We start from the raw sequence: 26,900 nt of genomic DNA on the forward strand, positions 1-26,900 counted from the left end.
GATTTCGAAGTCAATCTTAAATCAGAACTGCAAAACTGGATCCTGAAACACATCAATGTATTAGTCATATTCAAACATGTAGTTAAATAACTAACTATGTCCGACTTTCAATCTGGAACTTTTGCTAAATCAATGCACAATTTCACTTGATAACTTAAAACGTTTTGCGAGGGCGATGGGACTAATAAATCTTATTCTTTACATTTTCCAAACGATTTAGTGCCAAAAGCATTAAGATTGATTAAAAAATAAACAGATTTCTTTCAATATCCAAATTTTCGTCGCTCTTCTGAAGAATATCAAAATTCGTTATTTCTTCTTAATTCAAAACAATTTGTTTTCGTTCATTATGGAATTTCAACCGCAGGAAATAGTCGCGTGTTGATTAATTGTCTCAGTTACGACGATGATGCATATCGCAACATTTGTCTTCATTAATTCAAATTCAAATTTATCATTAAGTTACAACCGGTAATTGTGCATAATTTGACGAAGGGACCATTCATTTGTGATGTACATTCTTTGGGGGAGGGGGGAAGCAGGGTTATATCTGATGCATACAAGTCTGTACATGGAGGGGGTCAAATGCTATGTTTTACGTACAATCTAATGTCAATATAGATTTGATGATCATATATGTATGCATGTATGGGAGGGTGGGCTAAAAATCGGAATTTCATGCGTACGTAATAAATGAACGGTCCCGAAAACAGAAATGTCTCATTAACAGCGGAGAGTCTTCCTCCTCGTGGTGAGGCTACGTTCCGTTAGGTGGCAGCTAGATTGCGTACGTAATTCGAACGTTTAAAAATATCGCATAATATCAGCTCGAAACAAAGATGCTAATAATCTTAAAAGCATTAGTAAGCGAGGCGAGGTTCCGATTATAGCAAATAATAAAGACGAAAGCGCGAAAGATGCGGTAGCAAATAACGACGGAGAAATTGTGAACATCCATTCTTTTTATTGTTTCAATTCCGAGAGGAATTTTTCAGGTTAAAAAACGTACGGTGAAGGATCGAAGCGACTAATTAAATCACGGGATGCGATTTCGGACTGAAAACGGAAGGGAACTGACCAAAAAATATCAACATTCACTGCTCGAACGACTAAAACATTTTTTACCCGGTTTTTTGAAAACGTCTTTTTTTACTTACATCGTTCAAAGAAACACTGAACTGTTAGCACAAAATTAAGCATAGCAGAAAATGGCGCTTACTTGAAGCAGAAAAATCAATTAAAACGGCAGATTGTCATTCATTGGAAAAAGTTCAAAAAGCTTTGATTCAAATACTTTTCATGTCTACAAATATATGTACTGCTTGATTCGGCAATATACCAGTAAGCTTGATGCAGAAAAAATGTCTCCTTAGTACAATTACAGAACTTGATCCAAATCTGGATCTCAGAGCCATGAGCCAAATTTTAGCACGGGTCAAATCATCATCGCGTGTGAATAGAACGATAACCACACTCAAACGTGGTGAACGGATAATAAGATAAAACCCACTATCTACAGATTAAATGAATTTAAAAACGATAATTCTCGTTTTTAAATTCTTTTAATCTGTAGATAATGGGTTTTTATCTTATTATCGCGTGTGAATTGAAACGGGTGACTCCCTTTGCTTTGTTTGAGCATTGTTTAGTATCGAGTGAGTGGTTAACATGTGAACGCGCTCTCTAATTAGGCACGGGCCAAATTTGACTCGGATCAGGCCCATCTAAGTGCGATTGTGGCTTAAGTTGTTTTCATAGCAGAAAAGCATTCTGATTGGTATCAATATTGGAGTGATATTCCAATCACTGTTGGAATCATTCCTGCAGGCTGCAACCATAATCTATAAGTTGGCAATGGGATAATCATATATTTGACCATTGTTTGGATGACCTATAGTGATGAAGACAGGGATTTGCTCGAACTAAACTCGCCAATAAGAAACGATGATTTCATTTGTGAATATCTAATGATTACCGAGGCAGATCAGCCATGAGATATCACTTATAGCGACAAATGTGGTTGAAATGGAAGTACAAGATAACTTGGCAGCAGCCCAGGAGATACGAGATATCTTCGCAACAGGCAATGGCCGCAGACCTGGAGATATTGAGATATCTCGTAGCGAGCAGTGGGGCGTTTTCAGAATTCTAATAACAGCCATACACACTATGAACGAGCTCTACGGAGAGTTATTTCTAAGAATTATTTGTCTTTTGCACGATGCAAAATCAATAAAGAATCATTCACATTTGAATTATGAATTCGGCATTCTCTATCTCTGTATCGCGAGCAGATGTAAATCAATACATTACAGGTAATTAAGTTCAATTCATGTTCAGATAATTCAGTAAACACACTCCAGTTCTCGGTGCTGCGTGTAGGAAGTTTAATAGGATGTTTACTCCGAATGAGAATATCGAACAGAAATCTTTGGCATAGAGGAAAAAATAAACATCATTTATTAAGAGGATTGTTGGCATTGCTGTGAGGCGCGCATGTGGATATGTCTTTGGTAGAACGTAAATCCGATGAGAAAACATTATGGGCGCTGCGGTCACACAGAGACAGAAGATTTGGCCCGGATCAGGACCGAGTCAAATTTGGCTGATGCCTAATTAGTGAATACATTCGCAAGTAAATTACCCACTCGATACTAAACAATGCTTAAACAAAGCGAAGTGGGCCATTTAACTGTACCTCACACGCAATAATTTGATCCATGTTAAAAATATTTCTGGTCAGGCCGAACAGACAAGGGCCGATTTGGCACTTGTGTGAACAGTTGTTCCGGACCAAAAATACTTGTATGATCTTGGCTTATATCGTCAATACCAATGTATTACATACATTGGGATGGGGATCTCATTTCAACAATGGAGGCATAAGCTAAATAAATACTCATGTCCCTGACTGGTGGGGATGTCAAAAAAATTCTAGAATTGATTGTCCGAGGAATGATCTATTATGAAAATTGGCATTCTTTCTCCACATGATATAATTCTTTAAACTTTTGCTTGTATTGTCACTAGTGAGTAGTATCCTCCCTGGTAGGGATGCCTGATTCTATCGAGAAACTGCGACTGCCCGAAACCCTGCCCGATTAGCCTGAGTGCGCAGCTTAGGGTTTTTCCATTTATGGTATATCTGTGAAATTTGCCTCAGCAATTATACAACAGGCAATTCGATTGATGCTGCAAGTTTTCGTGTGGCAAGCTTGCGCATGTACGCATGCACCTGTTCTAGTCGGGCAGGATTTCATGTCATGGACGAGTCTAGAGATGCCATCAGGTTCGAATCCCCGCCGAGTGAGGACGAGTGAGTACATAATATGTACTTACGGTATTTTTACTATCTCCGTGGAATGAATTTCTGACGAACATCGCACCGAGGGCGAACCCTACAGTTCCATCGACATCCGATACACATTCTCTCCACTTCTCTTCCTTTCCAGTCGTACCTGTAAATTGCGAAACATTCATTTCAAGACAGATCTAAATCATCAGAAGTACACTTAGAATTACTTCGACTTTTATTCGCAAGCAATATATGTACATTTCAGTTAAGTCTAGATCTGCCGCTTAGCAGTAATACTAACAATGAAGCCCACTCTCAGAGCAGGCCCATCTCGTACACAAGGCGTATTCAATAGGTGCACTATTATGTGACTTCGCCCGCATGTTTGTACCATTGAAATTGCCTTCGATTACATTTCCTGGCCCCTATTCTACATTTTCTTACAAAATCTAAAGCTCTGAATGATATTTCGGACATTTCGTAACTGACCTGATAAAGCCGTTTTTAAGATTTGTTTGGCGTTTTCGAAATCTTTTCCGAGGAAACTGTCCATGAATTTCACAACATGCCACATCATATAGTTATGCATGATCCTAATTAGAAATAGAAAAACATTGATGATTGTTTCTAATACACGGATATGTTTTGCGTATTTTCTTTTTCTTCCCGCAGCAGGCTGCCGCCCAATAAAACCAGCCCTTTAATTTTTGATTCAAGTTATTAAGAATTTTTATTAACCCTTTCAGTGCTGACTCATTAATATCCTATAGTGCTGAAGATAATTTGAACATTTTGAAAAATTCCACCCTAGTGTATTCAATAACGGGAATACCACTACAGCGCGGTGTATCGTTAGTTACTAATATTTCACTATGTTTGAGGTGCTGCCATTTTTCAATAGAGACAAAAACTAATTACCAATTACATCAATACACCGCAGTTCAGTGTACTAGCAAAAGCCATCACCAATTTTCACACTGCACTGCGGTGTAGACGCACTGAAAGGGTTAATTCCACTCATTTCTATGATTTGAATCCATCATAACCAAGTAAAGGCTTAGATTTAAGACAAGGCTTAAGCCTATCTGGCTCGATAATCAATCTAAGAAATTAACCCTATCAGTGCATCTACACCACGGTGCGGTATACCGCATTGCAGTGTATTTGTTATTAGCAATTAGTTTTCATATCCATTGAAAGATTGCAGCACCTGTCAAACATAGTGAAACGTGGATAATTAACGATACACTGCGCTGTGGTGTAGATGCACTTTCGCAGAATGCCCATTATTCAAAACGCTTCGGTGGAATTCTTAAATTTTCGAACTCCAGCACTTTGGGGAATTGATTAGTCAGCGCTGAAAAGACTTTAGATTATTTTTGAACTTAAATCACGACCGTGCAATGCTCGGGTACCGTCTTTTACCTTTTTCCGTCGTCCGTGCTGAGAAGTCGCGTGACCATGTCGGACATCTGAGCTAAATATTCGGGAGCGAACACGACCACCGGCTCGTCTTTCGTCAACTTGATATCGACCAATTTAAACTGCTTGTTCAATAACTGCAACCAATTTATCTACAGACGAAAACGAAAACCGTAATGAAAACGCGAGTATGAAACCGAGCGCGGTTTACGGCGTTACCGGAGAGAAAATGTTTCTCATCGAACAAGATGCATTAACGAATTTCCTGTTCGACTAGCGAAATATCGATTTACGTACAAACGGAGCTTTCTTCTGTAACTCGGCGATTGTCATTTTGTGATAGAGTTTCTCGTCGTCGCGGCGTTCAGCAGACGGAACAGTGATCTACGGAAAAAAAAAATTCAAACAACCAATCAAAAGGATGGATTAGAAAGTTTAACAAGCGCATTTCGTTTTACATGACGATCAATTCATGAGTATACCAGATTAGACTTAGGCTAACTCGGCAAACCGCTCGTGTTGGAGAATCTTTTTATTTCACAGATTCAACATTTATTTGGGTAGAGCGTTCCAAAGGGTCGGGGCGACAAATGTGAAAGATTGTCTGCCAAAGGTACTAAGTCTTTAGCTTGGTAAAATAAGCAAATTGTCTGATCCAGATCTAAGGTGACGAGAAAGTGAATGTTTTGGCAGAAGTGTGAATTTCGACTGGTTCCAGAAGCGACTCAGTGAGTGGTTTACGCGTGAACACGCTCTCCAATTAGGCATGGACCAAATTTGACTCGTGCCTGATCCGTGCCAATTTGGCTAGGGCCGAATCATCTCCATGTGATCACGGCTATACGATCAAAAATTCTACGAAAAGGCATAATTTCCTATTCCAATTGAGCCGATTTTTTACTTAACCTTTACTGTATTAGGATTCAGTTGAACAGTAGTTCACTTACATTAGCGATATCGCGTTCCCAGTCGATCACGTCGCCAAATTGAGCTTCGGAATCGTTCTTCTTTCCGCCCAATAACATCGCGTCGGTTACCATATACTTCAAATACGCAGACAACACCTGAAATTTATAACGCACACGAATATCACACGTGTTTAGCTCATTAGTTCGTAGTTAAAATGAACAGGCAATTTACTTTAATCAATTATCAGTTATTGTCAGTACGTTTTAATGGACAATTCATGAATTCTTAAAACAAATCGGATTGTGGCACCAAATGAAAGAGAAATTGATAGCGTTAAGTGTATCCTATTTCAACATTAATCACTTCACTTCACTGTAATTCATCAGTAGTTACTGTTTATCTTTGATATTTAATGTGCAAATATTATATATACAAGTCTTGGTAAGTAACCAACACTCCAGTGTATTTACTGAATGAAATTGAGACTTCAAGGGCAAATCTAGTGGGGAGAGGGCAACAGGGTGTGGACCCATGCAGAAATCAGAGGGCAAGTAGGGTCTGATTCAGGGAGGGGTGCAACCCCCAAATCGGGCATATCATATAGTTAAAAGGGCACCCCGAAAACTTAATCTCGTTTTTGGAGATACAGAAAACAAGCTCAAGAATATAACTATTTTAGGATTCAGTTAATTGTTTTTTATTGTCTCATAAAATTTCAGGGCAATTTGACATATTTTTGTTAGGGGTGGGCAGGGGTGTTAGGGGGCTCACCCTCTGCACCTCCCCATGGATCAGCTGGAGGAAAAATTCGGTCTTCTAGAACCTATTTCGGGGGTAGGATACCTGGTTAAGGCATCCATAAAACTAACATCTGCCCCGTGATTTCCAAGAACGAAATAAGGCCACGATGCTGTGAATACTTAATTAATGATACGTGCCGAAGGTTACAGGGACAATAATTCATTTTCGTCAGGTATCTCGCAATCAGGGATAAACGCTCTGTTATATGCACTGGCACGTTTTTTCCGAATTTGTTTGTTCCTCGCGGTAAATGGTTTCCTAAAGGCATCTATCAAAACTTACGAATGAGTGTATCGGTTTAAAACTGCGTGTAGGCCGAAAGACAAGTAGAAAGAACGAGCCATAGCCACAACGGTTCTCGGGCTCAGGCTCGAACTTGAACTCCGAAATTACCATTCATTAGTTCCCATTCCTTTTTGGATACGTTATTTTTAGGGCTAATACCTACATTTTGTCATGACAATTTTTTAGATTTTGACCCTGTTCCTCAGAGGAAAAACAGTTTATAGTGCCTAGTTCTGTCACTAGGTGACGCACTGGGTCCATTCTTTGCATTGCGCAACTAGACTGACCCCCATACTAACTAACATTGTACCCTAATTTAATCAAGATCAACCCACGATTAACGAAGTTAAGAAGCTGAAAGACAGACAGGCAGACAGACAGGGGCCAGTTGCTCAAAAGTTGGTTAAAGATAACCAGTGGATAAATACCATAGTTACAATGAACTTTCAATTGTCACTATGTCAACAATCCACTGGTTAACTCTAACCAACCTTTGAGCAACTGGCCCCAGATACACAGACAGACAGACAGATTCACAGACAGACAGTACAAGAATAAGGGTCTTACGAAGCCCAAGAACGACAAAGAAAGTGGATGTATCACTTCAATCGAAGAAGCACTATGTGGGATAACATCAAAACGATGATTAAGAGAACGCATCCGGAAATGACTTCCTTTATGAGGCGTATTTTGCGTTCAAAAGCGCGACAAGTACCATTTGTCAAGGTTACTGTCGACACCTCGAGTCAACCAGTCGGCCATACAGGAAGTCCAGTAATGTACATACACCCCCGTTCATTATTAATTCATACGTAGACGTTTCGAATGTCACTTACGCGCGTAATTTCATCACTTCAAGAATATCCTATGTCTACTACGCATAATTCATTATTTAACGCGTTACCAGAGTTTAACATCAGCGCCGAACCATTAACTGTCAGAGAATAGGTTGTGAAGGGTATACGTACACTTAAGTATGCCACAGGGTATAGTATTTCAGCATTCTACTACAGCCCAGCTACTTAGGAATTCCTTTTTCTTGTAGAGAAATTATGTAGATGAAGTTTATCAATATTTCACAAGAAGCTCAGCCAGAAGAATTGCTTTTCGAGCTCGGTGGTTCAGCAACAGCATGCGTTCTTAATTATCGCTCGGGTACTGAGTAACTCTGCTATAGTCACGATCACACGGAGACGATTTCGTCCGAGCCAAATTAGCACGGATCAGACCCATGCCTAATTAGAGAGCCTGTTCATGTGCAAAGGATTCTCTCAATACTAAACAATGCAGTGACTAAGTAAGGCTAGTCCCATACAGAACCAGTTGCAATTCACACGCAATAATTTGACCTGAGCTAAAATCTGGCTCGGACCAAACCGACATGGACCCATTTGGCACCGGTGTGAACAGTTGTTCCAGGCCTAATTTGGCACGGGCCAAAAATGCTTGTGTGATCGTGGCTTACAGCTCTGCGTTAAGGCGGGACATAGCAGAAAATCAGTGATCCTTTGGGCTCAAAATGTACGCATCAGTGTGCTACTGGAGAATTACTCACCGGCTCAATGAGGGACTAGTATAAGGGGTATCAGTAAACACAGTATCAGTATATAACAGGGTTCATCGACCGAGGACTTCTTCATTCAGCTCACCATTTGCTAACCTCTAGATTTTCAGTTGGCCCCCCCCCAAAAATCCTTCCCGAATGAAATTTGGTACCATCCGAGGACGTCTAAAAGCTCCTCAATTATGTTTCTTTCGTTGAAACAAGCACAAATCCTTGTTAATGGCACTACCTACAAAAGCTTATTTTTCAAAATTTTCCTTGAGAAGGGCAACCAGACCCCTTTTCACTACTCATGGATAGTGCCTCTTTTTATAATCATCGCCTGTTTCATCGGGTGCTACCCCTCAATATAAGCCGTGGATCTGCCCCTGCCGAAGGTACGTTGTGTACGTTAGTATTCCTATATCTCAAATCAGACGGAGTCGATACGGCACTTAATACGTAAAGCCATGAATCCAGTTTCATGAATACATTAACGTGTCAACCGTCATGAGAACTACTGCATAACCAATTCGAATTACTGAACGTCTTCACGAAATAGTGAAAAATTTTTCATTGAGAGGAGCAGTACGTTCGGCGAATACTAATGTTCTGCGAATGGGAGCGGTGGCAACTTCTGAATCGCGTCGAGTGCTTCATCAACTTTCAAATCATAAATGACGACGAAACTGGATAAAAAGGCAAGTAGCTCAGTTGCAGCTTAACCCTTTCAGTGCTGACTAATCAATACCCGAAAGTGTTGGAGATAATTTGAAAAATTTCATCCCAGTGCGTTGAACAAAGAAGTACCACGTCTACACCACAGTGCAGTGTATTGCTAGTTATTATTATGTCATTTACCATCTTTCAATAGAAATCAAAAGCTAATTACTAATAACATCATTGCACTGCAATGTGGCGTACCAGCAAAGTTCATCATCTATTCATACACCGCACTGCGGTGTAGCCGCCTTGAAAGGGTTAATGCATGGGAAGGATAAGAACAGACTCTGGTTCCGCATATAAATGGCTCACGACTTGAGCATCGCCGTTAATCAGAGTTCCGTTCTCGACGTCTAGACCTTGAATCTTGCGGAAATCAAGCGTGTAATTGCTGAAGACGTCGACGAAAATGAATTAGAGCAATTGCGGAAAAGATAAGGGATGTCCGGCTCGAGTGAACAGTACTTCAACTACTGTCGCAGCTCCTCCAGGTAACTACGGTACTCTCCGTACTGATCATCGTTAAGAGTCATCAGCGCCGACACAACAACGCAATCATGAGTAGTTTGACTGTGATTTCTACAATATGATTCATTCGTGACATTAACCTCTTGTCTATCGACAGAAATTTTCTGTAAAAAACCCTTCAATGATTGAAAATTTCGTAGCAATCAATTGAGACCTGGGATGCTGGACCTGGTTCCGCAGTTCTCTTTAAGATTTGACGTCAAAGTGATAACATTTGAAACTAACTAATTAACTCCTGGAGCGGTATGGGAGAGTTGTTAGAGCGTTCGACTGTGGGAAATCAGGTCATGGGTTATAACCCTGTACATTACCGTCGTGTCCCCGAGCAAGACACTTATCGTCATTGCTTCCATCCAGGAGTAAATGGGTACCTGGCCTGATATGACTCATGAGCGCCTAGTAGCTGCTCGGATTTACTTCTCCCCAGGGAAGGGGGCAAAAGTAACTAGGTCCTGGTGTCTGTATATGACCATATCAAGCTTAGTTCTGATACGCTGAAGCACTGCCTAGTGTCACGACGTATCACAATGCCACGTAGAAGCGCTTTATTCTAGTATGTGATTAGATGTATTGAGTTGCCCCCCCCCCCTGGTATTTGTGTAACATAAGTCATATCTAAACATCCTAATGATCGATGGCTTAGATTTGTGTCATTGCATTAAGAGGTGTCGAAGGATAATGTAGATGTCTACGAAAAACATACCTTGTCTTCGTCGACCGTTTTATTAAGGTAATATTCTCTACTGGGCAGACCGATTCCACTCTGATCTACCTACAAAAGATAAAATGCTGAAATGAAATCATCAGTCACATGTTGATATCTTTATGAAAGATTTTAGTCAGGCATCACTGACCGAACTGTAAAGATTATTTTGACATAGCAACATGTTAGGGATTGCATACAATATCGGAAATACATTCACAAATATGTTTTTCTATACGTTTTACACTTAGGTCTAATGGATGGATGGATGAATGCCACAGAGGCTGGATGAGCATCAGAATGCATAAGCAAATTCCACTTAGTCAAATGATGGTGTACACGACATCACGTTCGCCGGTTGTACACGCATGTCTAAAGGATACTATAGAGGCTGGATGCACATCAGAACGCATAGCCCCATGCCTGCAACCATGGAGGCAGACGAAAAGGTTGTAAATGGTGCCTTACACTAATTTCACTCCGTCTAATTCCACTTAGTCAAATGATGGTGTACAACCTTATCAAAGGACAATAGTTGAGCGAGGAACTAATATATTCTTGTGCCCTAGTGCTCAGTCGTGCACTATGTTAGTGGTTATCTGCATATATATTGAGCAAATCACTCGTATTTTATTAGGTACTTGCCTCCAAGGACTGAAACGTTATCGATTGTAGACCATTTCATTCCAATCCAGTGGGTGGGGGTAGAGGGGGGGACCATACAGCATCATTTGACAGAGAGGATATTTCACAGATATGGATGTCTTAACCCTTTCGGTGCTGACTTAATAATACCCTATAGTGCTGAAGATAATTTGAAAATTTTGAAAAATTCCACTGTAGTGTGTTGAATAACGGGAATACCACTATAGTGCGTCAACGGGAATACCACTATAGTGCGTCTACAACGCGGCGCGGTGTATCGTTAATTACTAATATTTCACTATGTTTGCACAGATGCTGCCATTTTTCAAGAGAGATAATTACTAATTATAATTACATCAATACACCGCAGTGCAGTGTACTAGCAAAATTCATCACCGATTTATACACCGCAGTGCGGTGTAGACGCACTGAAAGGGTTAATACATGCAAAACCTATTGATTTTCAAATACGGCTATCCGTTCTACTTGTAACGTACCTGTATAATGTTCCTCGATGTATTTTTCTCATCGCGGCCGACCCACGTCACGAACAACACGCCTAAATCCAACATGTGAACTTTCTCGAGCGTTCGCTGAAAATCCCAGCCGTTCGAGTCCCACACGCCCGACGAGTTGCTGATCGTCCAACCACCGAAATCTCGTAACAGGTCCAACAACGGTTTTATGCCGAGTTTGTCGATCGTTCCGTTCTTGTCGAGACACGACTGGTAGTAGAGTTTAGCTTTCGTCTCCGCTTCGCTTTTAGACGATTTCAAAGGCATTTCTGAATAACGAATAATGAAAGATTTGATTAAACTGCATAAGCGGGAGGTAGGCATACATATGGGGCGCCGCTTGGGACATTATCAAACTATACGCTGATATGTTAAAACCTGATACGCTGATTTCATATCTCAATGCTGATTTAATCTTAAACCACTGTCGAGATTTTTCTGAATTCGCTGTTGAGAATTTTTCTAAATTCACGCGTGAGATTTTTCTTAATTTGCTGTGGAGAATCAAGATAATGTCCCACACAGCGCTCCATACATACAGTCATATGAACGACGATAAAAGAAGGTTGAGCTGCGATTGAGTTCGGATTTGAATATATCGATAATTGAAATGAATTGCGTGGCAACCAGTCAAGCCCCGATATATGATGACATCCTCTGTTTCAGTTTCAGTTTCATTTATTTGAAAAAAATGAGAATAATTATTTCTCTCAAAAATAATTATCAAAATTTTATCAAAACTAAATGAAGAGTTATGAAATATAGTTAATAACAATAAACGCAAATATTCACAATTGTAATTGTTATTTTGAAACGCCAATATTGATGACATAGTGCACACAGAACCCCTTATATAACGCATCATAGTTATCAACGTATATAAACATTAATGTAACGGTTTTTACAGTGTAAAAAAAAAAAACCAGACGCCAATGAAAAAATGTTTCTTATTGATGACGCGTATGTTTTATAGCGGCGACTAACTGCGCGTGTATCATACCTCCTCCTCCGGGGTGAATATTCAGTCGGCGTATCAATCCGTATTGATTTCAATGGGGACAGATTACCGAAATTAGTTTTTCTCTCATCTCATCTACAGAAATTGGCTGTCAGCTATTAATTTCTGTCTTTATTACTCCGCGTCAATCGCGGCGCTTTCGAAGATGCTTTCGAACTAAGAAAAAAAAAAACCCGACGTATTCCCGCGGGGCGAGAAGCGTTCGCGACTTCAACGGTAGTAATTACCCGACCAATTGAAATGAAATTTTTCGATTCGCGGCGAAAGCGAACGGCTTTCCGAAAACGTTAGACCGGTTCGTGGCCGAGATACGACGTTATATCGCGCGATGTTAATATTCCGCTCGAATGCACACGCGTACATAGAGCTGTCTGAAAATATAACGATTATAAAGATTTGAAATGAATGTCATTTCGTCTGTCGATTTTTTTCCCCTAGAGATATATACGTATCGGTAAGCTAGATAACTCCATAAAGCTCCTAGTATCCGCTCTCTTGTTTCGAGGTTTAGAAATATCTTCTAATAGTTATTGAAATAATATTTTCATATGAAATTAATTGTAAACAATTTATCATTAACCTATTGCTTCTCACCATGAATTTATCATTATCAATATTATTATTCCTTTCATCATTATTATCATTACTATCACTTTTACTATTATCATCATTATTATTACTATCAATATCATATCTTTTTCAAAATTTAGTGTCACTCTATGATATTATCATTACTAGTTACTATTTCTGTTTCTATTGCAGCACCTATAATGCACTGCGCACAGGGTTTTGGTGCTTTGATTCTAAGTACAGCCTATACTGGCTAGTTCGTTATCATCCCTTGTAACCATGTTAAACATCATGTTAAGTAATACCGATTATTCATTATATTGAATGTATTGTTTCATGACTTAAGGTCTACGTATAAGGACCATTAATGGCACTTTCTTGGAGAATGTAAAATCGCATTTGCCAGCTATTAGCGTTTTCATGAACCTCTTGACTGATTAATACACTGATAGACAAATGACTCGAGATGGAATTCGATCGCATACGAAAGGTACTCCTAGTCATAATTTCAGTTACGATCGCAGCGAGAATGACCTATCCCAGTTACTGATTGTGTTATCAAATTCTAGTTACTGATTGGGTAATAAAAATCCAAAATCTACGTAATGGGCACGACGGATGTGGGCAGTTTGAGTTGTAGGCAGGTGGATGCAGGCAGCTCGAGGGCTAATAGGTTAATCAGGGAACGCGGACCCTTTTGCGGAACTTAACGCCGATTATCAAACAGTTCGTTGCTCCGTAGAAAAACCCGACGACACGACATATTTTCACGCTGTATTCCTCGAAACAATCTAATATTCAGCTTCCAGGCGCTAAACAAATATCATTACCTAATACATTTTTCATGACTAGTTGATTTTTCTTCCACTGTTCGCCGAATGTTCCCCATCTGGAATGTCCCTCGGGTATCGGATGCGTTTTGATCCAGCCGCCGCAGGCGTACGTGTAGAAATCGTCGCACGGATTTACGCCGCGATCCATCGCGTTGATGATTCGGCTCGCCACCGTTATGCAAGTCGGGCTCACGCAATAATCTACAAAATATAAAAAATGGGTAAAGATTTACGCCTATGATTTCTGTCTGAAAATCTGAAAAGTGCCATTAACCCTTTCAGTGCTTCTACACTGCAATGCGGTGTATAAATCTGTGATGTACTTTTGCTAGTACACCGCATGACGGTGTATTGATGCTAATAGTAATTAGTTTTTATCTCTATTTTATTGAAAAATAGCAGCACTTATCAAACATAGTGAAATATTAATAACAATACACCGCACCATGGTGAAGATGAACTATGATATGATGATATGATAGCGGTATGCCTGTTATTAAACACACTGGTGTGGAATTTTTTAAAATTTTCAAATCTCCAGCACCTTGGGGTATTGATTAGTCAGCATTGAAAGGGTTAAACCAGAATCACGGAGAGATTTCCATTGGCAATTTTCATCAAAAATTCATGCACGAGTTGTTTAAGGAAACGATCACGTTCGAATTTGAATTCAATATTTCATCGAATTCTCTCAAAGAACTGTTAACACCGGGAATGCTTTTTCATATCATGCCATTTACAATCAATTTCAGTTCAAATTGAATCGTCTATTTTCCTTGAAAGGATTATCGGTATCACGAAGACCGATCAGGAGGGCTTTTTTTAAAGAATTCATGTGTTCTCAGTTCTCAAGCCACAAACACATGAGCATTTTTGGTCTGAAAAGGTTCACAGGTGCCAAATGGGCCTGTGTCGGACCAGGCCAGAGCCAAATTTTAGCTTGGGTCAAATTATTGGGCATTAATTGTAACTGGTTCCGGAAGTGACTCTGTTTAAGTACTTTTCAGTGTCGATTGAATGATTTGAGTATTCTAACTAGAAAAATTTGATTGAAAATTCGAAAATTCGTTATAAATTTGGGCAGAAAACAGCGATGGCAGATAATCAAGGGTCAACAAAGCCAAACCATGAAAATAACTGACAAATTTTTGCAACAATCGTCCTAAGTTTCTCGTAGATTATTTTCTCCAGTCACATGGGACGGGGGGTCCCGGCGCTACTAATATCATCTCGACGAACACATTTCAGCCGAGATACTCGACCCGTCGCGTATAATCTCCCTAATATATTATTTGATTAACTGTAACCAATCTGACAGAACTGATGCCGTTTCCATGACGATCTTATAACAGTTAGAAGAAGAAACAGGTCCGACTGACAAACGGAAGATTTTAAGGCTTCCGACGTTCTGTTCTTTACCCGGAAAATTGAATCTACACCGATACTCCGAACGCGTGAATAACGAAAGCTATTATTAGCGATAAAAAAATGAAATAATACCTATAACATGTTTGTTCTTTGTGAAGCATTACGTATAAAGCCATCACGACAATAAGTGCCTGGTTAGCTTAGAACTGGCCCAGAGATCACACGGAGACGATTTGGCCCGGGTCAGACAGGAGTCGAATTTAGCCCGTGCCTAATTAGAGAGCGCGTTCACACGTTAACTACTCACTCGATACTAAACGATGCTTAAATAAAGCTAAGTGAGTCCCTTCCGTAACAAGTAAGCATTCCCAAGCAATGACCCGTGCTGCTAAAATTTTGAACGGGCCTGGTGTGACGTTTACGGTCAACCCAAGTTTGGCCTGGGTTGAACAGGCACAGGACCATTTGACACCCGTGTGAACAGTGGGCTCAGGCCTCATCCGGCTCCAAATTTTGCCTGGGCAAAAAAACTGTCGTGTGAACGAGGCTCTCATATCATATCTTAACTCTTTTGCCAACCATGTCCATAAACACACGCAGAATGAAGAAATATTTGCGGGATACCACATTATCCTGGTTATGAGTGTAATCAACAATACAGATGAAGGCATTACCGCGATCATAACTAGTGATATTTCGTCAACCAGCTTTTATAGATTCATGGTTTTAGCATGCTTCAGCTCATTATTATGACTTTTTATAGTAACTGGGGCTCGGAGAAGACGGTCATAATTCTTAAGTTCGTAGGAGGAATCAAATTGAGCCGTCGGGGTTATGCATTTATCATGTACGCATTAGGGGAGGGGAGGGCTCAGTGCAATTGCGTACTGTAATGCTTAACATATATGAACAAATGGCAGATTTTGCGTACAGGGCAGAGGGAGTTGAAAAATTGAAATTTAATGCGTACACAGCAAATGAATGATCCCTTGCGGAGACTGGTAATCCCGGCCACACACGGCAAAACATTTGTTTCACCAAAACAGAAAACAAGATTTTCCTAAAACATTTTTATTAAAAATTTTACCCTCAAAACGATAAAGCGTTCAACGCACAGAAAACATTTCTTGAACCATGGAATCAATGGAGACAACAATGCACTCAGTTACTCACATCAATTTGTGTACATGTCATGTTTGATGTATGGGATTGTTGCTCGCTGATTGGTTATTCAGTTGTGGATGTTTTGCATAACACAAAAAAATCTATCACACATAGGATGAAAAACCCAATCGGTTTTTTGAATCCCCAGACAAACTTATGTTATAACGTTATAACCTGTTGTTTTTGTATTATAAATGATCATAAGTTTGTCAAATAAATGAAAATGAAAAACGTTTTTGACTACACAAATCAAGCAATGCTTGTTTTAGTAAAAAACGTTTTTCTGTTTGGCGTTTTGTGTTTTGACTTTAACGCGCACACGGCATAACAAGATAGATCGAAAACGTCTTTTTTCAAGAGGATCAAACAAAACATCTTTTCCTTGCCGTGTGCGTTGGGCTTATTCGACACGGGAACCCATCATTTCTCATTGAGACCATCATTTCTCATTGAGAGGCTCGGAGAATAAAAACGGTCTTAATTCTTAAGTTTGTCAGAGGAATCATATAGAGCTTTTCTAACGCGATTGTGGAAACTGGTAATCGCTGGGCAAACTTCATTGCTCACTGAGAGCGGTTACAATCAGCGGTTCCGATACACGCGGAGGTCGACATCAATCCATCAATATCCGATGGAAGCGAGTTTGACATTTATGAATGATATCGCATATGGACGACACGGGTCATTAATTCGGCGTAGAATTATCAACGCAGACACATCGGCTGCGATACCCGATCTGCTCTTGAAAGGTTGAGTAATTGAGAACGAAGCTTTATCGCGCCCGATGATATTATTATTGTGCGTCAGCTTTATCGCGCCCGATGATATTATTATTATCATTATCGTGCGTCGTCTCCCCGGGTCTTACGAACGATATCGCGTTCATTCCTATTCAAAACGTCGATAGTCGCAGAACTAGAAACAAACTTTGTTATTATACGGATTTGTCGACGGAACGCGAACCAGTGAAATCGGTTCCACCGTGGACTTAAACTCTTTTTCCCTGGAGTCAGGCCCACGCTATAGCTGTGATCACAAGAAAGCTGCTTGGCCCGGGTCAAAATTACCTGGACCAGGCCAAAGCCGTATTTGGCCATTGCCTAAAACAGTGTTACTCATATACGACAAGCTGTAAAAGCACTGGCCAAGTGGACTAGTTCTATTAGTTTACTGGTTAGCACATTTGCTTTGCGCGACCGAGACCTAGGTTCGATCCTGGTGAGTGCGCGTAATTTCACTTCTCTTAGTCGTTACAACAACACATTCACATGTTACTAAAATACTATCAACACGATGCTTTGGCATTCACACGGAATAGAATGATTTGACCCGTCCTAAAATCTGAAATATTCTAGTTTGATGGGTTTTTTCTTGCCTGTGTCAACCAGGCATGGACCCACTTGGCACCAGTACGCACAATTGACCTGGTCAAAAGCCCTAGTGTGATTGCGACTTCTATCTCGTTCGATTCAGTACATCCTGTTCAGCAGTTATGAGTCTAATTCAACTCTGAACCCAATTCCACAGTTATGGTTTACGAGATGTTAGAACCAAGCTAATCTCAGGTTGCGATCACACGAAGACAATTTGACCTAGTCCAACGTTTTTGGTCGGGCCAACAATGCTCATGTGATCGCGGCTTTGATCTGGTTTCGCAGTCGAGAGGTTATACGGATAGACAGAGCTAGGGTAACATTTCGTCGGCCAGGTTTCATCGAGATCGACCCACTAGAAAAGAAGCCGAGTAGCTGAAAGACAAACAGTACGAGAATAAGGTTCCTACAAAAGCCCGAGAACCAAAAACAAAAACTAATGCATGGTAAAGTTATTTATATTTAAGTTATATATGATCTGAGCCCTTGGTTTAGCCAGCAGCTTTGATCTTTTCGCGATTAGTACATTTAAATAATAATTCCTCTAGCTATATGAAAACATGAATGCGTTTTGAATACAATCATATCTAAACCTGGTGTTCGTCATTTTTACAACTCTAGGAGCCGAGTCTCGAGTAACGCGATTGATCGCTCTCCCGGGAAGAACCGGTCTTCAATTAACTGCCAATAATTTCATTAATGATCGTCACGGCGGCGTTTCTGTCGACGAGGCGACCGACCACGGCGGTAATTAGTGTGATCTAGCGGCAGTATTGGATGGTAGTGATTCCGCTGGGTAGCACGGGATGTCGGACAGAGACGTCGCAGACGACAGTATAGATAATGGCGAACACGACCCGAACATGATACAGACTTCCCGAGAGGTCGACTGATTCACATCGGTTCAAATCACAGGCAACATGGTTTCAGCTATACAATACCATACACGGCTATCCATGCATGATTTTTACATTTACAAGACGACAACAGTTCTCGGGCTGAGGCTGGAATTCCGAAATTAGCATGTGTTAGTTCCCATTGCATTTTCGATGCGTTGTATCGTGGGCCATTTGCTAAATTTTGTCCAGAAAACTTTTTGAATTTCAACCCCGATAATGAGATCATATCTTCGAGGTCGTGTCACTGAAAAACAGTTTTTAATGCCTATTTCTGTTTCTAGGTGGCACACTGGGCCCATTCTTTGCCAGATCAAAAATTGATTTAAAATAACAAATTAGGAGGTATTGGCTAAGATAAGCAGTGGCAGATACCGAGGGCGGTAGGGTTCAGGAGTTCACACTATGACTAGTTAGTACGTCCTAATTTGGCCTGCATCTGGAACAGACCAATTTAGAAACGACCAAATCAGTTCCGTACATTAACACAATGTTAAAGTGACATTTAGATTAACTATGATCACTAGTCCAGCTAGACACGACACTGTGATTGACAGGCAATTATAGCAGTTTCAATTCACCTCCATAATAAGTATTTCATCTATTTACCTATACTTCATGTCATAGTCTACCGTCGAAGTGTACCCTCAAATCATGTAGTGACCGCTAACTGACACAAGGGGGCGATACTATACGGATAGTATATTTGCGGTATTTTTCCTGCTATGGCCGCCCATATCCACCTACGGGCCAAATTAGAACCGACTAAATAGCGATTTCTATAGCCAGAATCATGGTTCAGTGGTTCAGTCCATCAGGTGGACAGCCACGTTTCTGCCAACAAGCGTTGATCATTATCTCGTCAGAGATCATTCGAGTTATGTTATAAATTACTAAAACCTTATCATTCTCGATATCGTATCAGTCGTGGGTGGATTACATAACTCGACAATTCTGAACGAATCCCGAATACGAGCGAAATATCACGCAGAACATTGAGCGAAAACTCACAATATCAACTTAACCCTTCTCAATGCTGACTATATAATACCCTATAGTGCAGGAGATAATTTGAAAATTTAAAAAAATTCCATACCAGTGTGTTGAATAATAGGAATACCACTATAGTGCGTCTATATTGCGGCGCGGTGTAACGTTAGTTACTGATATTTCACTATGTTTGACACATGCTGCCATTTTTCAAGAGAGATAATTACTAATTACTAATAACATCAATACACCGCAGTGCGGTGTACTATCACTGATCTATCACTGATTTATACACCGCACTACGGTGTAGACGCACTGAATGGGTTAAACAACTGCTATTGCTTTTTTTTCTCACATCTCGGGCGGAATACTTCCACCCATGTTCAGAGTTTCATATTCGAAAAAATTTTCGAATTTATTCGATTTTCAAATAAACTGCGAAGATGGATGGGAGTTAGGTAAATAAAAACAAACAATAGCAGTCGTTAAGCTAGATGATATTCAAAATTGGAGACAGTCTGAACTATTTACAGCGTACGAGCTGAGATGTCATCACTAACGAGTAATTTACCGGCAGACACGCCGCTTCGCGATCAATGTTAGTTTGTCTCGAAATGGCGAGATCGCCCCTTCGTGCACGTCGTCACGTAACACGTCAATGTTAATTGATCGCGCGTCGTCTAATCGCTTTAACTTTCAAACGCGATGAATTTAACATGATCCGCGTAGAGAAGAAACCCGCAATAATAACGAAGGAATATCAAGTCCGGAAAAATGTTTCCTCGAGTATAGTTGATTGGTATAGTCATTCCTGAAAAGGACTGTTAGAATATAGTTGAAACGTCATGTGGCATTCTCTACAGATTATAGCGTAACTATAACACGGATATCGCGTTTTATCATCGAATTTTACATGACTTCGCCTCGATTATCATTACCGTGACATATTGTGGCACTCGATGCTCCATCGGTCGCGTCAGATACTGCTTTCAAAAGCTGGCGTAGGTCGGCCCGGCTTTCGAAAACTATCCAGTTTCCGAATAACTACCTCAAAACCACTGCGATTGGAGATGGAATTTCATGAAATATTGATTAATCAGCTCGAGATTCATTCCACCACTTAATCACTTGAATGATAAACAAAAATTCTAATGTATCTAAATGAAATTTACATGAACTAATGTTTTCTTGAATCGTAATTCTGTAAGGCATTCGTCTTGTTTATCTAGCACATCGGATTGATGACCTATATAACTCCATTTTAAGTACAAACTTTTTCTAGAGCGATTTTTACCAAAACACCATTTCGGAATCAAGAATTATAATTAAGAAGAGTAATTCCGAGTATTCCGAATCGGAGCCGCTTTTCGAATGAGACACCATATTGGCCAGAGTGCTCCTTAAGACGCCAAAAACCGTCTTAAGGAGCACTCCTAACTACGGCTTCGATGTGACGTGTGCGATTGAGGCGATTTACACTGATCTCAGGAATGAAGAAAATAAAAGAGAAGGTCGGAAATCCGTCTATGGTCGGAAGATTTTCATCCCTGAATTTTATTTGTCACTGTGATACTGCATGATGCTGGTGTGAACTACAAGTATTTCCGCAAACGTGATAAACAATCTATATGCTGGCAGAGTTGCCAGTGGGATGTGGCTTATACTAAAAATCTGGTGGGTTTTTGGAGCCTCGGGAATCCCGGCCTTTAATGTCGCACGCAGCTTCTTTTAGGTTTCAGACAGGAGCGGAGAATCGAGGAGCTTTAGCAACAAGAACATTTCATCAGAATCCTCAACATCGCTTACGTCACGATCTTCACTAAAACCGACAGCGTTCCCGGCGAGCACGAACACCAACCCTTACCACTGTTCTTGATACCTCTACATCGCGTCGGTAATCATACTGCACGCTCCGGTTGCACATCAGAATCAGACGATGGGGAATAAAATTAGATTACATTAGAATGTCCATCTCGCGAGCTCGCGCGGGGCGGTATAGATCTAATCATTACTAAAATCTCGTAGATGTAAATTATCTCGTAAATTGACCACAACAGCATCGACACCAGCCACGGCAGCAGCAGTAACACCGACGCGGAAAGCCAATTCTATTAACGCTACATCGATATACACATGGCTGAAATGGTCTCGGGAACCCGGAAACCCGGGAACCCGATAACAAGATCTCTACTTACACGCATCGTTTAAAATCCTGCTTTCATCCCTAAACCCGCCGAGCACCGCCCAGAGCATTAGCCGCGATCGCGTGAGCATTCTCGGCCCGTGTCAAATTAGGCCCGGAGCAACTGGTCAAATTTGACCCGACCAAAAACGTCGGACCAGGCCCGAGCCAAATGTTAGCACGGGTCAAATTATTGCGTGTGAATTTCTAATTGTATGTCTAATTACAGCGTTAAATCTGAGCAATTCGTACATACCTTTTGTTTTGTCGATTATCTTGTGGACCTCTTTCGTTTTTGGCGCCGCTGACAGAAGAATGGAAAGGATGACGACGACGAGAAGGAATATGAGGAAGAGGAAAATCATCATTTTCTCCAGCAACGATCGACTGTGCCACAGGCTGGCGCTCGCCTTGAACACGATGCCCGGCTCGTAGCTGCGTGCCGGCGGCGTGCCGGCGCCCGAGGCATCGTCGTCTTCGAAGTTCGTACGTTTATATTTATTGCCGGTCATCTGAAAAAATAATTGAAAAAAAGGTTTGAAAAAAAATCGACGAAAATTCGATCGCAGAAACAATACCGGGTTCGTGACAAAATTAATAATAATAATAACAAAAATAATAATAATAATAATAATCATGTTAATAATAATAATAATAATAATAAAATATATATAGCGCGATAATTCCATGCAAAAAAAGCGAAGTTCAAATGCGCTCCTCCAGAGTAACATCAAGGTATGTATGGAATAGCTGAGTTTCGACTTTTTGAAAATTAGGAACTTTTCCCTATAAATTCCAGATAAAACTCAAACCTTCGAGTCGTCCAGGAAGTCAGACATATACGTTAACACCTGAATTCGTTTCTGGACCAAACCGTCGTCATTGATCAGGCGTTCGCGTTCATCAGACATTTTCCACTTACACGCGAATGAATCGGCAATAAAACTATTTCCTTCTATTTGCGCAGAAATGCATTCTATTTCATTTTACGAATCGGGATTATGTTATTTCCGAGCAGTTCATCAACGATCATTATGTTCAATTTTCATATATAAAACTTATCATAAACCGACGAAACAAAGTGCTCTCCACTTGCCAGGTGGAACGAAGAACCTTTCAAACGTAATCTCTATTGCTCTCATCAAATCCTATGCACGCCCAATTTTAACGCAGTCTATGTATTTAAGTACGGAGACCTTTTAACAATTTCATACACTATCTTTTCAACATGTGTTCACTGATGAAATCAATTTGATAGCGCTCCGATATCAAACTACCTCGAAAACAGCTGACTTCTGGCTGAATCTGGAGGGGCTAGATTGCCCACATACAATACATGAGCCGCGATCGCAGAAGCGTTTTTGGGACAGGAACAACCGTTCACATGGGTGCCAACTGGGCCTGTTTGGCCGGGCCAAAAACGTCGGGCCAGAACCAAGCCAAATTTAAGCATGGGTCAAATCATTGTATGTGAATTGCAACTGGTTCTGGAAGTGATATAAGTATCGAGTGAGTGATTAACATGTGATTGCGCTTTCTAATTAGGCATGGGCCAAATTTGACTTGGACTTTATCCAGGCCATTTTGGCCCGAGCCAAATCGTCCCGGCTATAGTGTGTGTGCCATGGCGGGGCTAGGATTCTCCCTGTAGCAATCGACAATCCACCAGCAGGTCGTAGTCAAGCATTATTTCTACTCTATTAACCATTTCTCTATACACCATTTCTGCTTATAATGAAAAACATCCCCAACTAAATCATCTTTTTCTTTGGAGGGAATATATATTTTTTTGATGAAGTCGTGGAAAATGAGTCATGCGATATGGCGAGAAAGCTGGCGTTGCAGATCCTGATATTACGAACTCCAATCAAGGCTTTAAACCGAAGATGGGCTTATATCCAGAGATTGCGCTCGGCTTCATAAGTTAGATTTGATAATGTGACCATATAAGACTGAGGACATAAGTACATTCGCATATCCATCGGAGTTTAATTGATCATTGATATGATATCTGATAGATGACTCATATGTATTCTTCTCTTCGTAGAAAACAAATGCAGTTTTTCTCACATAAACAACCTAGCCACATCTGCTGGCTCGTTTATTAATCCTTTATAGGTAATCAATTTATCAATTAATCTGTAACAAACCATATGTCACTTAAGTCCTCATATTAACCCTTTCAGTGCGTCTACACCACCGCCATGCGGTGTGTATATATCAGCGTTCGACTTTGCTAGTACACCGCACTGTGGTGTATTGATGTTATTGCTTATTAGTTATTCTCTGTATTAAAAATGGCAGCACCTTGCAAACAGTGAAATATAGGTAAGTAACGATACGCCGCACCACAGTGTAAACACACTGAAGCGCTTCATTCAATACAATGGAGTGAAATTTTCTAAATCATCTCCAGCACTTTCGGGTATTCATGAGTCAGCATTGACAGGGTTAATCAGGTATTTCATTATCTAAATAATGCCTTACAGTTATAAGTTTTAACCAACTCTAGGACAAACATTGAAGCGCTGATTATATTCCCGAGATTTTCTCCCGTCATAGCGGATAATTGCTTGCAATCGGGAATTAGCCTGGGACCAGTGGGTCCAAAGGATGATATAAATCATATATATTTGGCGATAGGGAAATTTTCTAAAACTAACACCTGTCCTTGTAACTAGTACCATTGTCGGAAAAGTAAATTAGCAAAATGAGTCTGAGAGCACCGATAGAGGGGGGAGGGGTAAGAGGGTGTTAATCGAATGATGAATTGAAAAAACCGTTCGATCGTTCAAATTAGCGGCAAATCAACATTTCAGGCGAAATTCGATTTACGTGCGCGTATTGAAATTGAGCGGCAATTCTCCAGGAAACTTCCGTCCCATCCGTCTAATGAAAACCATCTACGTGTGTTAATACAAAGGTGACACACATATAACAATGCTACACTCGTTGTTCTGTTAGAAACTTGTTTCCGCGACTGCGCGCGGCTAATCGTCTCGGGTACCGAGGTGCAATTTAACAAATGAGATCCGTCGAGGGTGACACGCCCGCGCATGCGACTGCAAATATCCTTAATTAAGTCCATTGATATCGCGAAAACTTATCATCAACTAAGTGCTAATTCGGCGATAAGATTTCTAGATGAAAGACGAAATCTATCCATCGGGTAGCTATTAACCAATTAAACATCTGTGCTGTATGGTAGAAGTGGAAAAGTCTTGGCAGAAAATTTTACAATTTGCATCAAGGCTTTATATATAAGCTATATTCTGACAATCAGGATGGCCACTTTCCGCCCATTTACAAATTCCCTGGATTTTGCCTGATTTTTCCATGTGATTACACGAAATTCCCCGAGTGAATCGGAGAAATTTCTAGGTTTAAAATTTTACAAAAGTACGTTCCTGGGTTGCTATCTAATGGTCTTATTGCAGTCAACAATGGTCTTGTCGCATCAGGCAGCCAGCTCTAGACCAATCACAACGCTTGAAATTAGCCAACCATTTTTAATGGTTGCTTAAGGCCTCAATTTTCCAGTCAGGGAATTTTGGCATCATGAGTGTACTTAAGATCGTTAAAATTGATTGTCATAAGCCGATTGGACATGTTCCATTTCTTACAACGATCAGATCCAATCGGATCTTGCGTGACCCGAGTTTACTTATGACCGATCATAAGGTCGTAGCCAATGAACAGCGATGTTAAACATCACATGATTTAAAGCGTTCCGTTCAAAATAATCGCGGATCTCAGGTGACCTGAGCGTAGCTGATATGCGGCAAACGAGTCTTGGCCCAATCGGCAACACGTCCTCGTGATCGGACATGAGTGTTCTTAAGAGGAGTCGCAGACGATCAGATCTTTAAGTGCGACCCGAGTTTGGCTTTAAGCATGCCTAAAAATATGTGCCCTGCATCAGTTGGCATGTCAAGTATATCTTTATAATCTTTCTTATCTAATAAAGGCTTAAATTGATTTTTTTTTTTAAAGTTTGGCTTAATGATTATTCACAAAGTCTGTTTTTAGTCATGAATATTATTGTTAATCTACAAAATTTATGAAAAAAATTGTTCGCAGATAGTTACGATGTAACGGAAATTATCTGCCTTCGTATTTGAATATGGAGCGACTCTTTACATAGGTAGCTTTTGTGAAGAATTCCGATTATCAAGTTTCCACTTAAAGACCACTTTCATTAGAATACTGCGAATTCATCTCATTTCAACGACGATATATAACATATGATTACATTAACCGCGAATTAATTCAATCGTGAAGCTACCAAACGAATTTTCAGTTCGTGCAGTTTCCATAAAATAGACAGACGACAGTTGAATTATATAGCGCACTGCCATGGTGAAAATTATTATCATCGCGCCGGTGCTTCCGCGACGTCGTCATCGACGACTAATTAACAAACGGTATTAAACTACATATAGAAACATGCGACTATCGAGATTGGGGGGAAAACGTAGCGAAGAGATTCGTTGAAGCAGCTATAAATTAAACGCGACCCGATACACCACCCCGCGCGCACACGCGATGGCGCGGGTACCGTCTTCTATCAGTATCTCCACTTCGGCTATCAACCGTGAAGTGCTCGCGAGAACCGTCGCGAAAGTAAACAATTAAATATTGAAGTAGGAACTCTTCAAAATCTAATGAAAATTCATGACTACGATCGTCGTTCGTCGTAGAAGTCGTCTGCTGAATGCCGACAATCGTTGAATAGATCTCGAGCGCGTACGAGTTATTTATGAGATGGTTTTTTACGAAGACGGTGACTTCGCTGCGATCCTCCGTGCGATTGTCCCCTGTCACCAACCACTGTAATCTTCCCTAAAATGACTTTTCCATTAATCTATAGTTTACACGGATTAGAGTGTTTTTTGTTTGACTACTGTTATGTTCCCTGCCGCCAGCTGCCAACTAATCCAAACTTCCTTCGATACGAGCTTCTCTAGCTCCAACTCTAGCGCTGGAACCTTACCTTTGACTCCAGCTACTCTGATCCTCATATCTTTCACTTGACTGTTAATAGAAAATGCGTTTTCTATGGATATTCTTTGATTACAAAAACGCAAGTGATCAATATAGTATTGTTACTAGACCAGATGTCACACATTCAATTGGA

At 40.4% G+C, this 26,900-nt stretch overlaps 1 protein-coding gene across 3 annotated transcripts in view; it reads right to left on the reverse strand.

Moving 5' to 3' along the window:
- Positions 1–26,900, reverse strand: part of LOC141908290 (endothelin-converting enzyme homolog) — a 64,367-nt gene that overhangs the window by 6,505 nt on the left and 30,962 nt on the right. For 2 of the 3 annotated variants that reach the window (XM_074798271.1, XM_074798269.1), the window contains exons 2-10: positions 22,020–22,275; positions 13,788–13,991; positions 11,352–11,638; positions 10,210–10,278; positions 5,665–5,781; positions 5,015–5,101; positions 4,721–4,869; positions 3,785–3,888; positions 3,340–3,458 (exon numbers count right to left, since the gene is read on the reverse strand). In XM_074798271.1, the coding sequence (XP_074654372.1) occupies positions 3,340–3,458; positions 3,785–3,888; positions 4,721–4,869; positions 5,015–5,101; positions 5,665–5,781; positions 10,210–10,278; positions 11,352–11,638; positions 13,788–13,991; positions 22,020–22,275 (1,392 nt within the window). Of the gene's footprint in view, positions 1–3,339; positions 3,459–3,784; positions 3,889–4,720; positions 4,870–5,014; positions 5,102–5,664; positions 5,782–10,209; positions 10,279–11,351; positions 11,639–13,787; positions 13,992–22,019; positions 22,276–22,606; positions 22,769–26,900 lie in introns of those variants that run through there. The other variant, XM_074798272.1, reaches the window with a different exon arrangement.

This window comes from Tubulanus polymorphus, chromosome 7 (genome assembly GCF_964204645.1).
Source record: "Tubulanus polymorphus chromosome 7, tnTubPoly1.2, whole genome shotgun sequence".
Classification (NCBI taxonomy): domain Eukaryota; kingdom Metazoa; phylum Nemertea; class Palaeonemertea; order Tubulaniformes; family Tubulanidae; genus Tubulanus; species Tubulanus polymorphus.